Source organism: Lichenostomus cassidix, chromosome 19 (genome assembly GCF_008360975.1).
Source record: "Lichenostomus cassidix isolate B80296 chromosome 19, HeHo_3.0, whole genome shotgun sequence".
Lineage (NCBI taxonomy): Eukaryota > Metazoa > Chordata > Aves > Passeriformes > Meliphagidae > Lichenostomus > Lichenostomus cassidix.
In genome coordinates this window covers 4,725,564-4,739,034 of record NC_139499.1, presented here as the reverse complement: position 1 = coordinate 4,739,034, position 13,471 = coordinate 4,725,564, and the positions used below count along the sequence as shown (strand labels likewise).

At 42.6% G+C, this 13,471-nt stretch overlaps 1 protein-coding gene across 6 annotated transcripts in view; it reads right to left on the bottom strand.

The window, feature by feature from the left end:
- Positions 1–788: 788 nt before the first annotated feature.
- The window catches only part of CUX1 (cut like homeobox 1), a 243,080-nt gene continuing 230,397 nt past the window's right edge, over positions 789–13,471 (bottom strand). For all 6 annotated transcript variants that reach the window (XM_085078063.1, XM_085078065.1, XM_085078066.1 and 3 more), the window contains one exon: positions 789–12,305. In XM_085078063.1, coding sequence (XP_084934189.1) covers positions 11,603–12,305 — 703 coding nt within the window. In that variant the 3' untranslated portion in view covers positions 789–11,602. The remainder of the gene's footprint in view (positions 12,306–13,471) is intronic.

Sequence of the window (13,471 nt, the reverse complement as noted above, 5' to 3'; positions counted from 1 at the left end):
GCCAGGAATGTGTCAGGGATGTATTGCAGGAGATGATGGAAATCAAGGTAGATTCCCCCAAAATAACCTTTAATTCACAAAAAACCAGAGCTGAGCACACCAGGGAGAAGAGAGCACCCAGGGAAGGCCAGACACACACACACACATCCTCTAGCTGACACCCAGAGCATCCAAAAAAAGGATTTCTTCCACTGCTTTTAAAAATATAATCCTACTGATGGATTACAACAGCTGCTCCTTATCAAACTCCAAACTCTGTACATACTGAGAATATTTATAGGAACATCCCGTAAGGCACTAAATGAGGAATTTATTTTCCTATAAAGGATCCATGAAAATAAACAATGTGCCAAATATTTGGGAAAATTCTTTTACATTTTTGAATTGAAAGCATTTCCAACCTCACATAACTGATTTTTTTTTTTTTTGTTAATTTAGTTGATGTGTTGCTGTGGTGCTCAAAACAATCCCCCTTTGCAGCCTCAGCCCCCAAACATGTATTTTCTGTCAGTGGAGCTGGGTGCCCACCTGCCATTGACTGCAGCAGGAATGGCCACACTTGGATTTCACTGAACAAAAGACACATTTTGGACATCTAACACTCCAACAGTTGAGGTATTGCAAACACACACACACTCCCTGATAGACAAAAAGTCAATTTTTCCTCCCCTGGCCAACACAAATCCCACCAAACCATCCCTCTGGGCACCACCAGAGCAGGAGCACAATGTAAATGTTTGCTGCTTGGACTCAGGTCTCACCTCAAGAAAAAGACATCCCACGCGGAATTGTGTTTGTATAAAAGATATTTACTTCAATTATCACACCTAGGGTGCTAGTGAATAATAATAATAATACATCGTGTGAGTTTCATACAGTGATATTGCTTCTCCATATCATATAGGGACCGTTGTACAGTGCTGAGAACAAACATTTTATGGCTAAACCAAACAAAGACAGAAACAATGCCGTCTGCTGACGAGGGAGCGCTGCCCTGCACTGCCAGCCAGATAAACTCTTACTTTTTTTTAATGTTTAAACAAATACCAAGAAATAAAATGTTACAAAAGATGAGTCACAGCAACACAATGTGGGCTTCTCAAAGCTACTTGTACAAAAAAAAAAAAAAAGACACTTTTTTTTTGTTTTTTTTTTATTTTTGGTCAATTGGGTCTTTGTGAGGATTTTTTTTTTCCTTTTTTTTTTTCTTTTAAAATCTGTGATTGTGAATATAACAAACAAGCTCTAAAAACATCTAAGACTTAGTGCGTTACAGAAAAAATATAAAATACTGCTAAAAATGTAAGACACCACAATACACTGGGGTAAAAACTGAGCTTATTATTTAAAAAAAAAAAAAAAAAAAAGTTCTCAGGAAAAAGTACACCACTTTCTGTTCGAGTTCATCTTGTGCTGTGTTAGTAGTCGGGGCATTTCCAAGGTCTGCCCATTCTCATGGCAAGTAGTTATTGCACAAATGCAAAGAGTTAATTTTTTTAATAAAAGAAAAAAAAAATAAAACAAATGAAAAGGGACATGAGGGAAACAATTAAAAAAAAAGAAAAAAAAAAAAAAGAAAGAAAAGAACATCCCCCCCTCCCCAGCCTCCATCTGCTTTGGGATCGAATTCCAAATTCATACATGTGACATTCTCACAGCATTTCCAGCAAGGAATGGGAGAAAATGCTTTTCACCACAGAAATGCATAGAGTATTCCGTGAGGAACAACCTTTTGTTTGGCAGAGCTGATCCAACACTTCCACCAGGGCTTTTTGCACTCTGATTTGCAGTTCCTTTTTTTTTCCACCAGCAGGAAAAAGAACCTGATGTGGGAAATTTGCCGGATGGTTTTTTGGTTGGTTTTTTTTTTTTCCAGTGGGACACCTTGAAAAGCAAAGTGCACATTTGCTTCCCAAGCTGTGCCCTCAGCTGGCTCTGCACCTTCCCTGTGCCCACGCCAGGGACAGTGACAGTGGCACTGTCCATCCCTCCCTCGGCCACTCGGTGCTCCTGCCCAGCTCTGGGCTGCAGTGCTGCTTTCCTGCTGCTCCCCAGGGTCACCAAGCCTGTCTGAACATCTCAACAGAACTAAACCACCCCCTGTGCCACACATCAGTGAACAATGTGGATTTCCAGAGCTCACACCAATACGAGGTGAATTCGTGTTTTTCTCCTTTTTGTGTTTTTGCTTTTTTTTTTCTTTCCTTGACCGACTTTTGAATGAGTAGGAAATCAGCTCTGAGTTCAGAAAGTCAAACAAATGCCAACAAAGATGAACATCACAGGAAACCAGTCTCTCATTTTAAATGAACACTCGTGAGTTAATTGCAATGTGCTCTGACCAGGGGCTCTGCATCTTCAGCAAATTCTCAGTAGAGGCTCTAGGAGGCTCAGGGTATTTTCTCTCTCTGTATATTTTAAGTCTCTTCTCTCACAACTGAGGCTTCTTATTCTCAGTCCTAAATTATTTTTAAAAACTATTTAAATAATATTATTTATTAGGCATTTAGATAAAATACTTTTTTTTTTTTTCTTCTTAAAAAAAAATGATTGCTCTAGAAAACACAACAGGGGCACAACGATATGGATATTATGAGCCAACACCACCTGCTCCATCTCTAGGATATCCCAAGCTTTCTCCAACATCCATTTAGGGGACAGCAACCTGGTCTAGTGGGAGATGTCCCTGCCCAAGGCAGGGGGTTGGAATGGGATGAGCTTTAAAGTCCCTTCCAACCCAAACCAGTGATATGTAAATACTCCTGTTGTGGTTATATCCAACAAAAAACCCCAAACCTCGACAAAAAGAACCTTCTCAAAATTAATCTCATAAATAGGAAATACTAGATTGTTGTCCTAATTCCAAACCAGCTCTGTGTACTTCACCTGATGATGCTGTGGAGAGAGCAAGCCTGGGCAGGGGAGGTGAGCTCTGGGGAGGGCTGAGGGTGCAGGGAAAGAGAGCCTGTTCTGTACAAAACCAAATCCAGACTGCAGTGACTCGACAGTGCCTCACCATCCAGAGCCAGCAGGGCTCTGGGCACAGGAAAGGGACAGCAGGGGTGACTGGTGGCACAAAGGGACACAGAACTGCCATGGGTAGAGTCCATGGGGGTTTTTGGGTGCTCAGACCTGGGAGCACTCAGGGTGAGCCTGAGCCCTACGAGCACCAGCTGCTGGGGGATGGGGCAGTCCTATCCCAAGAGCTGCTGGAAGAACCCACAGGAACATGGGATTTTTGTCCCCAAGAACCTGAATTCTCCTGAAGCAGAGCTCACCCTCACCTGTGCTGGCCATGGGACAAACCCAGACATGGAACCAGAGCTTCTATTGCACAAAGGCTCCTTGCACAGCACTGAACACCCTCAGGAGCCAAGCACATTCCAGTGTTGGGACACTGGGATGCTCCATCAGGGTTTGCTCCCCCAAACCCCCCCAAAAAAATGCAAAGCGGCTGGGAATGCTGCAAGCCAGATCACTGTGCTTTAGATTATTCTCCACGAAGAGATTAGGAAATAAGGCACATAGCTTTCCAAGTAGAGAAAGTGAAACAGGGAATTTCAGGAAGCAAAACCTAAAAGACTGAACGGGAAATGTGGCTTTGATGATATGCCTATTGAGTGAAAATCAAATCATTTCAGGCTCAACTAAAATCTTTCCCCCACAACACAGAAAGAAACGATCCATGATCTCCAAGGTGAGAAGGAAATGGAAGCCCTGATCAAGGAAAAGTACAATACAGCTGTGACCTTGCTGATTCCCCACTCCCCTCCTCCCCACAGCAGATGCTCAAGTACTCCCTGTGTCACCTGTACCAGCATCCAGAGGTAACCAGATCCTTTGGAAACACTTTTAAAGCTAGTAATAACTTACCCACATATAAATAACACATCAAAACAGCACAAAGGGTCCAACACAAGCTAATAAAAGCCAGAGGAGTCTGATTGAAAGACTGATTGCGAAAATATTTTTCCGAGTTACTTGGAGACAAGATTGTACTGCAGAGCAAGTCAAGTGCCAAGTTTTATTTATTCTCCTGAAAGCACAGACACTTGCCTTCCAACAGGAGCTGCCTAACAGAAAATTTCTATCTCATTCCTAAGAATACTTGAATTTTCAGCTAAGGGAGAGCAAGGCTGAGCTGCTTGCTTTAATTCCATACTTGGCCTGAATTTGCTTCATCAGCTGGTTTTGTGATTGTTTTAAATTTGGTTTCACTGTCCCCCTTCCTGCTGTCCATTGATAAAGGAGAGTGCCCTGTACATGTGCAAATATCTGGGATATTAACTTCCTGCAGGAAGCCAAACCTACACACAAGGTCTGACCCCTCCTTTCCAATTCCTTGGCTCTGGCACATCTCAGACCCTTGGGATCACTTTTATGTATTCTGAGCATGATCTTCCCTGGTCTCATTAGTTAAACCCATGCATCTCCAGCAGCCTGGTCTCTCCAGTGGCTAATCCTCTCTTTACAGCAGGGAATGGAGCTGACAAGTGGGGAATGGCATCCTCTGCCCATTAAAATACATATTGGTTTTAAGCCCTCGCTCACCTACATCCCAAATGATTTCACAAATTTGGCTGCAGCAATTCTGCTGCACCATTAAGACCAAGCAGACAAATGCTAAATACACAGAGGGGCTTTTCCATGCTGGAATGATGCACAGAGACACATCTAACAACTCCTAAAAATGCATATTAATTACCCACACAGACAGAAGAGAACACAATTCTTGTTCTTGCTGTCAAGAGAGAGGCTGTGCTGTTGTGACACAACCAGAATTACACAGGAACTGTGCAAAATCAGGTGTAGCACCACAAACAGCAGGAAATTCTGGGCATGACTCTCCATTCCCAAGGATCTTTGGATGAAGATTGTACTATGTAGTACAAATATCTCTAAAATTCAAACAGAAAGCCAAAGCCATGACATCACAGGGGTATCTATTTTTGCTGCACTGTTTTGTTATGGTTAGGGATTCAGTTGCTCTCTGCACTCAGCTGGCTCAAAATCCAAAGACACTGAAATGATGTGATGAAACCAACAGTTTTAATAATAGGAAATCTACAGAACTGTGGCTAAAATCTCCTAACACCACTGTGAGTAAAGCAAGCTTGAAAATGGCAGAATTGTCCTTTACAGAAGAGCTGGACAAGGAAAAAAATACAATGATCTTACTAATTTTTTTTAAAAGGAGGCATTTCCTTTTAATGCACTCTAGTGCCAGAAGATGTTTGTGAACAGCAATGAAAATCAAGCTCAGGAATCCCATCAGGGCTTTTTTTCTATTCACAAGAGCTGTAGAAACACAGACTTCACAGAGAGCCAAGGACTTTGGGATGGATATGGATGTCCAGGTCTTGGGAAAAGCAGGTCCTGCATTGTACCAGAGGATGCTGGTGAGTGGCTCACTAATAAAATTCAATGGATGACTTTCTTCAACTGGAAAATGACCTTATAACTAATAACTTCTATTAAATATGCCACAGTACCACTTGGCTGGGGGGGAAATCATCCCTGAGGACAGAGATGGCACCACTTACACACCTGTTTTTAAGGCTTTTCGAAAACTTAAGTGCACAGGCCTAACGCTAATCTTCTCCAAAAGGATAAATTTCACGTTTCAGAGCATAAAACCATTTTATCCTTGCATATTAATAGGGTAGGGTATAGTCCATGACCTGGTCATGTAGGACAAATCAGTCCCTAGGCATGGCATGAAGGGCTTTTCTTGCTATAAAGTCCATTATTAACTATACTTTATATATGGCATAGTCAATATATCCTATAAAAGAGATGGGGAGGAAAGAAGAAATTGGTGAAATTATAATTCTACATTTTAGAGCTCAAGTATATGTGAAGGAGACAGGGACTGCTACACCCCTTTTGAACTAAGAAGGTTATAGCAGAAAAGAAATTCAGATCTTGTACTTCCCATACCAGTGATTCTCCTTGCAATTTAAAACCAGACTTGAAACTGCTGGGCGAGGAAAAAAAAAGTCCTTCCTTTGCACAGAATTTTAAAATTCTCTATTTAGAAAAAAAAAAAAAAGTTGATTGTATATGCAACACAAAGGAAGAAAATGTTGATGTTCACTAAGTGAAAGGGGAAGGCAGAAGACAGCAGTCCAGCCCAATCCTGCTTTGCCATTTTTTTGTCCATGTGAGTTAAATTTAGGGATAAGAGGCTACAACCAGCTGGTCACACCAGGGCCAAAACTGCCCCACAAAAGCCTTGATTCGGTTTTAGGGAATGTTAAATCCATTCCCCACCTAAGAACCATCTTCCCCTCTTCTCCTCCTGTTTCTGGGAGGCTCCCAGAGCAGCTCAGCCACCCTGGGTGGCTGAACAGAGAACATCCACTGGGTGGAGAGGAAATCAGAGAGAATTTCAGAAACTCCTAGGAAGAGACACAAACGAAGCAAAAATGGTGCCCTCCATCTGCAGGTTAAACATGTCACCACTCCACCTTCAGTCTGCAATGAATTGCCAAGTTACTGACCTCTCACAACCCTGCTAAAGGCACAGATTACTGCGGCGTTTCAATTGAAAGAAAATATTTTGGATTCAAGTGCAAAGTGTCCAAACCCAATTACTTTTTCTTTGTGTGTTCTCATAATTTATATATGGTCAAAATGTGAATTTTTTTTTTCCTTTTTTCCCCCTGCCCTGTTTTTGCCAGAAGCATTCTTATTCATAACAGCTTTAAGAATACTGGAAATTAATAATTTTAGGATGGGAAATGACAGACTTCTGACGGCAGCTGTGCTAGTGGGGACTGCAACCACTGTTAGCATTTTTCATTATTTCATCACATTAATTTGTCACATTTCCCTCAATCCTATTTTATGTCAATTTATCAGCTTTGCAGTTTGAATTACCACCAGAACGATGCACTCCTCTAACTTACTATTTCTCCCGTTAAAGGATTGAAAAATAGCGACTTTTAAGTAATTGGATTGGAAAATATTGCATAGAATTCTGTGGTGCTCATGACTCCCCAGCTCTACACCAATGCTGCATCAACAAGTTAAATAAAAATAATGCAGAGATCTTTCAGCTAATGAGAAAGGCACATACGTTTTTCTTTTTAACTGTAATATAGATCTTTCCTATTACAGCAAGGAGTTTATTACTACAGGACTCACTAATTCATGATATGGGCAGAGTGCACTGATATGGGTTCCTTTAAAGGGTGGCTCTATTTATAGGCATTTTACAGATGAATAAATAAAATGGTCAAATTTCATGGCATCAAAAGCAACTGCAATTAAATGCATTTCTGCCAATAAACATGTGCAATGCTGTTGTCTGAAATCTGTATCCTCAAAAATGGAGGTGTATTGACAATCCCACTGCATGACCCTTCTGCCAAGGGATACTATTACCTGGCTTTTAGCAAACAAAGCACCACACTTTTTTCCTTCCCTAATCATCCAGAGAGAAAAAACAACAATTTAACTGCAATATAAACGTATTTCTGTTAAAACAGCCCTGGCCCTGCATGCACAGCGTTGGTAAGAGCATGGAACTGGAAACAGAGAGAGAAAATAAAATGCTTTTCAAGAACCTCAGGAAAAACAGACTCTGGCATGATGGATTTCCTGAAAACTGCCTGTGCTTTTATCCATCAGGAAGAGAAATGCTGGCAACGAGGGCTCTGCTGCCCTGTGAGATGAGCCCCATGTCACACATTCCCTTCCCCTGGAATCAGCACCCAAGGGATGACAGCCACTGCACTGTGCTGCTCTTTGGCATTTCCTCTCCTTCAACTTTTTATCCTTTGAATCAAGTAAAAAAAAAAAATATTCCAAAGCAAGTTTTCCTCCAAGAGTGAGTTCCGAATTGATCCCAACTATTGCTCACACCCTGCAGTGTAAATTCAGCCTCTAAACTGGGGGGGCTTGGCCAGAAAAACCAGCAGGTAACTCATGTCCAACCCGAGAAGCTCAGCAGTAGTTCAACTAATCCATCCTACTTCCCACTGGAACAGAAAAGCAGCTGTGACCTTGGCTAAGCACCTGGACAAGCCCTGGGAGCATCACCAAGGAACCCAAAGTGACTCCAGGCAGGAGATCACCCCAACAGCATCTCAGCAGGCTAATCCACATTCAACACAGATCATTAAATATGAAACAGCAAAAGGAGCTAAGCCATTAATAAAGTGCCAAAAATATAGGAAATACTGACAGCATTTTATTTGATTAATTTTATAATAGATCCCAATGACAACCCTTGGCAGGATGGAGTGACTTCTGACTTCTGAACGCTGTCTTTATCCAGCAAAATTACATGACTCAAATGGAATAATGGAGCTTAGAATTAACAGTTAGTGTTATGAAAGAAAGATTTCCTCTAGGGCAAGCTACAGATATGCTCTTTAAAAATCATTACAGCATTAAAAACTGAGCGGACGCTAAAGAATCCTAACGAACTAGTGGAAACCTGAAAAGCAAAACAAAAACAACCAGGGAAAAAAAAAAATAAAAAAAAAAGAAGATACGTTTCAAGGCACTTACGTATTGCTTATTAAGAAGAGAGATTGACCTTTAAGTGCTGCATTTGCGTGCGACCTGTGAATACAGTTCTGCTGTCGTGCAATGCAGCCAGAGCTCTCAGTAAGCATCATGGAATGCAATCAGATAGACACAGGCACAAGAACAGTTTGGGGAATATTAACTTAAAGAAAAAAAAATAAAAATCATCAAACAGAATAAAACCCCTCACTATGGAGAAAGCCGAGAGTAACCACTTGACTGCATCCAGCACCTGGGTCTCAAATCAGCAGACAAGGACAGTAGGAACAGACTGGCAAGTGTATTGCCTAGAATTCATTAAAAAAACCCAACCTGAACCAAACAACAACAAAGAGAAATAAAATAAAAATCAAAGAACATAAGAAAATATCTGTGTCTCCCGGGCAGAAGTTTTGCTCTTGGCTGGAGACGCAGCTCGTCATGACTTGGACTAAGGTATGTGTACTTCTACCAGGATGTGCATTTATCCCTGGAGCTGTGCTTTGCTAGTCAAACCAGGACACTGGACAGGTACACAGAGGTCACCCTTGGCTTCACCCCCTTCCCACGGGCTGGCTGTGCTCCCTGGGAAGCCAGGAGCACTCCCAGCACGCGCTGTCACACCCTGGTGTCTGTCACTGCCAATTGTCCCCTCAGCTCGTCACACAAAGGGGCAGCCGCTCTCTCTCTCCGTTCCTCAGTTTTAGTTTCGCATCACAAGTCCCCAATTAGCCAAGGAGGAATCCTGAAACAGCTAGCAGTGAAAATCGGAAATAAATCCCTGCCTTTCAGCCTCCTAGAGCCTTCTTTCCTCAGTCATGAGAAGGATGGATTTTAGTGTACTGATTCTTAGATTTGTGAAAACTTGCGCTAAGTGCTGCTGTCGCATGTTAAGAGACTGTAAATGAAATACATAAGTTCTAAAACATCATGCAAGAAATGTGGTTTCACATCTTACAGTCAAAAATCCTACTAATGAATTAATACAAGCACACTGAGGTGTAATATTGGGAACATACCTTTAAAGTCGGAACTCCTCTCCCCCATCCCTCCCTCCCCCAAAATCAGAAAAGTAATATTAATTAAACTTAAGAAGTAATGAATGCACCATTAAAGTGTCATCAAAAAGATGCTGACCTAAGACAAAAGTTCAATGATACACAATACGGTCAAAAAAGTCTTCAATCAATAATATACAGTATGACAACTACATCTTGTAAATTATACCCAATACTGCCGGCAGTCTATCCCTCTAAAGAATATTTGCCCCCTTTCATCCCTTCCTAACAATCAGATAATAAAATACAGCACCTATAAATAAGCAAAAAAAAATTATATATATATATATTTATATATATATATATATTCCGAAATCATCTATTGTTAGTTTTAAAGATATGGCAATAAAGGAGTCTAAATTAGCAAACTTGTAGAAGCCATAACTGATAAAACAGCTTATTGAAAAAAGGTGGCAGTAATGCACTCTATGTGTGCACAAGTACGTAAGAAAATACACAGACGTATAAAATTGCACGCACACACCCACGCACACACATCCTTCCACACACCTCTATGCTCACGCATATACATATAGACAACAGGAGGAATTAGAGACAAGTTAGAATTGGGTTTGTACTTTGATCAGCCCTAACCTGTGCATAAAATAATGGGAAAAGGCTGTATTTCTGCAGGGCAGAACGGGCTGGACTGGGACTCGAGAGCATGAAGGTTTTGGTTTCGAGCTTGGGCTGCTTCCACCCCGGTAAGAGCCCATCTGGTCATCGCCATGTACTCTTTATCCACGCAAAAAAAAGGAGCTTCCCACGACTAAAAACGTATTTAAAATCAGTGCTTGTGGTGGGAAGAGAGTCAGTAAATGGCCACCAACAGCAGGAAAAGGGCTGGGTCTGCGGCAGCTCCAGTCCCTCTTAGTGGTGTGTGACAGCAATCGTGAACTGCATTCCCAAGGATTCCAGGAAAGCTGAATGGTCGGGATTTGGGCTAAGCCCCCGAAGTAGCAGGCTGAAATGTTACTGGCCAACGTTTTTTTTGGAGCGATCTGTCTCTGCTGAAAGGAAATTCTGTACACTAGGAACCAAGTGAAATGATCAAGTACATGCTGCTTCTAAGTTGTCTCCTAAACCTCCCAGATATGAGGTCTGATCAGCGTGCTCTGTGGTTAGAGGTTAAAAAGCAGATTATAAAATACCTAGATTCAGATTTTTTTTTTTTTGTCCTGATTTGGCCTAAAATGGAGTGTATTAAACAAATTCTGGGCTGCAAAAGACCAGAATCAGTTAAAGCTATGAAACAATGTGCACTACGTGTCAATATTCTATTTCACTTACAAGAAAACACTAAGTCAGCTACCACAAATTAAGATATTTTCCTGATGTGACTTTTTTTTTTGTTTTGTTAAAAAATATGTGGAGTAAATGTGTTTTTTTTTTAATTCAAAGTTTCAAACAACAAGATTCTTTTCTTTTCTTGAAAATATGTAGGAATCCAAACTAGTGTGTTTAGAGTCGGTTGACTGTGCAATCTCTTAGTGGCAACTGAACAGCTACAAAAAACTTTCTTTTTTTTTCTTTTTCTTGAAAAATCTCCCCTTTTTTCCTGGTTTAAGAAGATAATAGTGTATTATCGCTCTGTAGCCATTAGATGGCAGATAAAAAGCCCCCTTTTAATATGTGGGTTTGATTTCTTTTTTTTTTTTAAAGATTTTTTTTTTTAAGCTTTTTTTTTTTCTTTCTCCTGTTTTTCATTTTTTTAAAGCCCCACACCAAAGAGGAGGGCACAAGGCAAAGCTGTATGAGTTATTCCAGAAATCGTGGAAATCACTTAGGGCAATAATAAAAACACTTCAGGGTACAAAAAAGCTTGACTACACATTTCAGTTTTCTTCCTCGAAAACACAAACATAAATTGGGCTTAACGCTCCTTTTTTTTTTTTTTGATTTCTATATGCACCTTGGCCTATGGCGTTTTTGCCCTGTGGCCCGCAGGGCGGTTAAGTGCGAACACAATAAAACCAGTAGAGGTCCAGTTTGACTTCCCAGCTCTCCCGAGTTGGGCCAGTTTAATCTCAAAACTCCCACTCGACGGCCTCTTCCCGACTGGCGGCTTTCTCCAAGCGGTGGATGATGTTGTTCAAGTTGGCCGCTTTCTTTTTCCGCAGGGAGCTGTCTCGCGTGTTCCTGGAGCTCGCCGCCTCCGAGAAGCCGAACAAGCTCTGCAGGGAGTTGGCTTTCTGCGAGCCTGCGGCCGGCGTCGAGCTCGTACTTGGCACACTGGAGATTTTCTCCGAACTTTCTTTCGACTTGTAGGAGCTCTCCCCCGTAAGGACTGAGGTGGAGGCAGCTGAGGTAGAGGCATCCCCTTCCGTGGCAGAGTTTGGCAGTGTCTCCAGAGCGTCTCCCGGGCGCGGCGGTGCCGGCGGGGAGCTCTGGCGCGGAGCTCGGAGCCGGCCCTCGTCGTCGGTGTCCTCCAGGCTCTCGGGCTCCGCTCTCTCCGAAGGCCTGGCGCCTCGCAGTGCCTCTTCCCCCGCCTCGAAAGCCGGCTCGGCGGGCCCTCCCTGAGACTTGGCGGCCGCGCTGCTCAACTCGTCCGCCTCCGGGCCGCTGGGCTTCCCGTCGGGAGGGCCCTCGGCGTCCACGCCGTCGCAGCTGTCCCCCTCGGAGCCGTGCGCCGCCCTGCCGCTCCGCGCCGAAGGGGAGTCACTCGAGCCGGCCTGGCTCTGGCTCCCGGCTTGGATCTCCTCGATGAACAGCTCCCGGCGGATGCGGGACCTAGGAGACAGGAGAGGGATGTGAGTGTCGCTGTTGAACCGCTAACAGAGAGAAGAAGTCCAGGTCTTCAGTGTGGCAAATGTTCGTTTTTATTAATTAATTTCAACTTATAAAGACTTTCAAAGGTCACCCAGATTGGTCAGTTCAAAACCTCCCCCCAGGCTGATTGGCCAGGCTTGAATCGTCCGTATCTTGAGACACCGTTTCAACAACATCCAGACTTTATCTTTGTTTATAAAACACAGGAAGAAGAGAGAAAAATTTCTCATGGGACAGGTCTGTGCTCGCCACATGTGAATGTGCCAGGGATGTGAGGAGACACCTGCCTGAGCTAAAAATGCCCTTCTGGGGAATCATTAAGGCTGGAAAAGACTTCCATGATCATTGAGGCCAACTTCCAACCAAGCACCATCTAGCCCTATATCACCAAGTGTTGCGTTGACTCCTTTTCTGTATACTTCTAGTATACTTCTGTATACTCCACCACTTCCCTGGTGGGAAATTCATATTTTTAACAAAAAAAAGTATGAGTATGTTTCTAGGAGCTCCAGAATAAAGTAAGCAAAAAACAATTCCGATTTTTACTAGAAATTACCTGGTCAGCCTAAACAAAAAATAAACTAGGAGAAAGCTGCACAAGCCTCTTGGTGTTCTCCTGGACAGTGGGGAGAAATGAAGATGAAAACAAGCCTGTTGTGCTGAAAGCACTGTGAGAAAGCTCACCTGTGACAGGCTGCCAGTCTATGAGCTAGTCTGACTTTTGCCTCATTTTTCATTTAAAAAATCAATTTCAGAGCATGAACAGTGACAAGCCAAGCAGTGTTGTTCATGGGAATGACTGACTCCATGTGTGGGTAGAATTGCCTGGTGTGCAAGGATACCCCAAACACACCACCTCTGCCATTTAACTCGTGCCTTTCTCCCTCTTCCTTCTCTGTTTAGGAGTTCCAGAAATCCTCACAAGTACAGAAAAGTTTATGGAAAAACCTCAGGGTCTGGGCTAACCCTTTTTCTGTCCTGCTCCATCCATACGGTAGGTGATGAACACCATGTAAATCCCAATTTATAACCAAGAGGGAGCCTCAATGGCCTGGGGTCAGGGATGGGACCACAGGCATGGGGAGAGTTTACCAAAACTTCATCTTTCAGAGTGAAGAAAAAGCTCT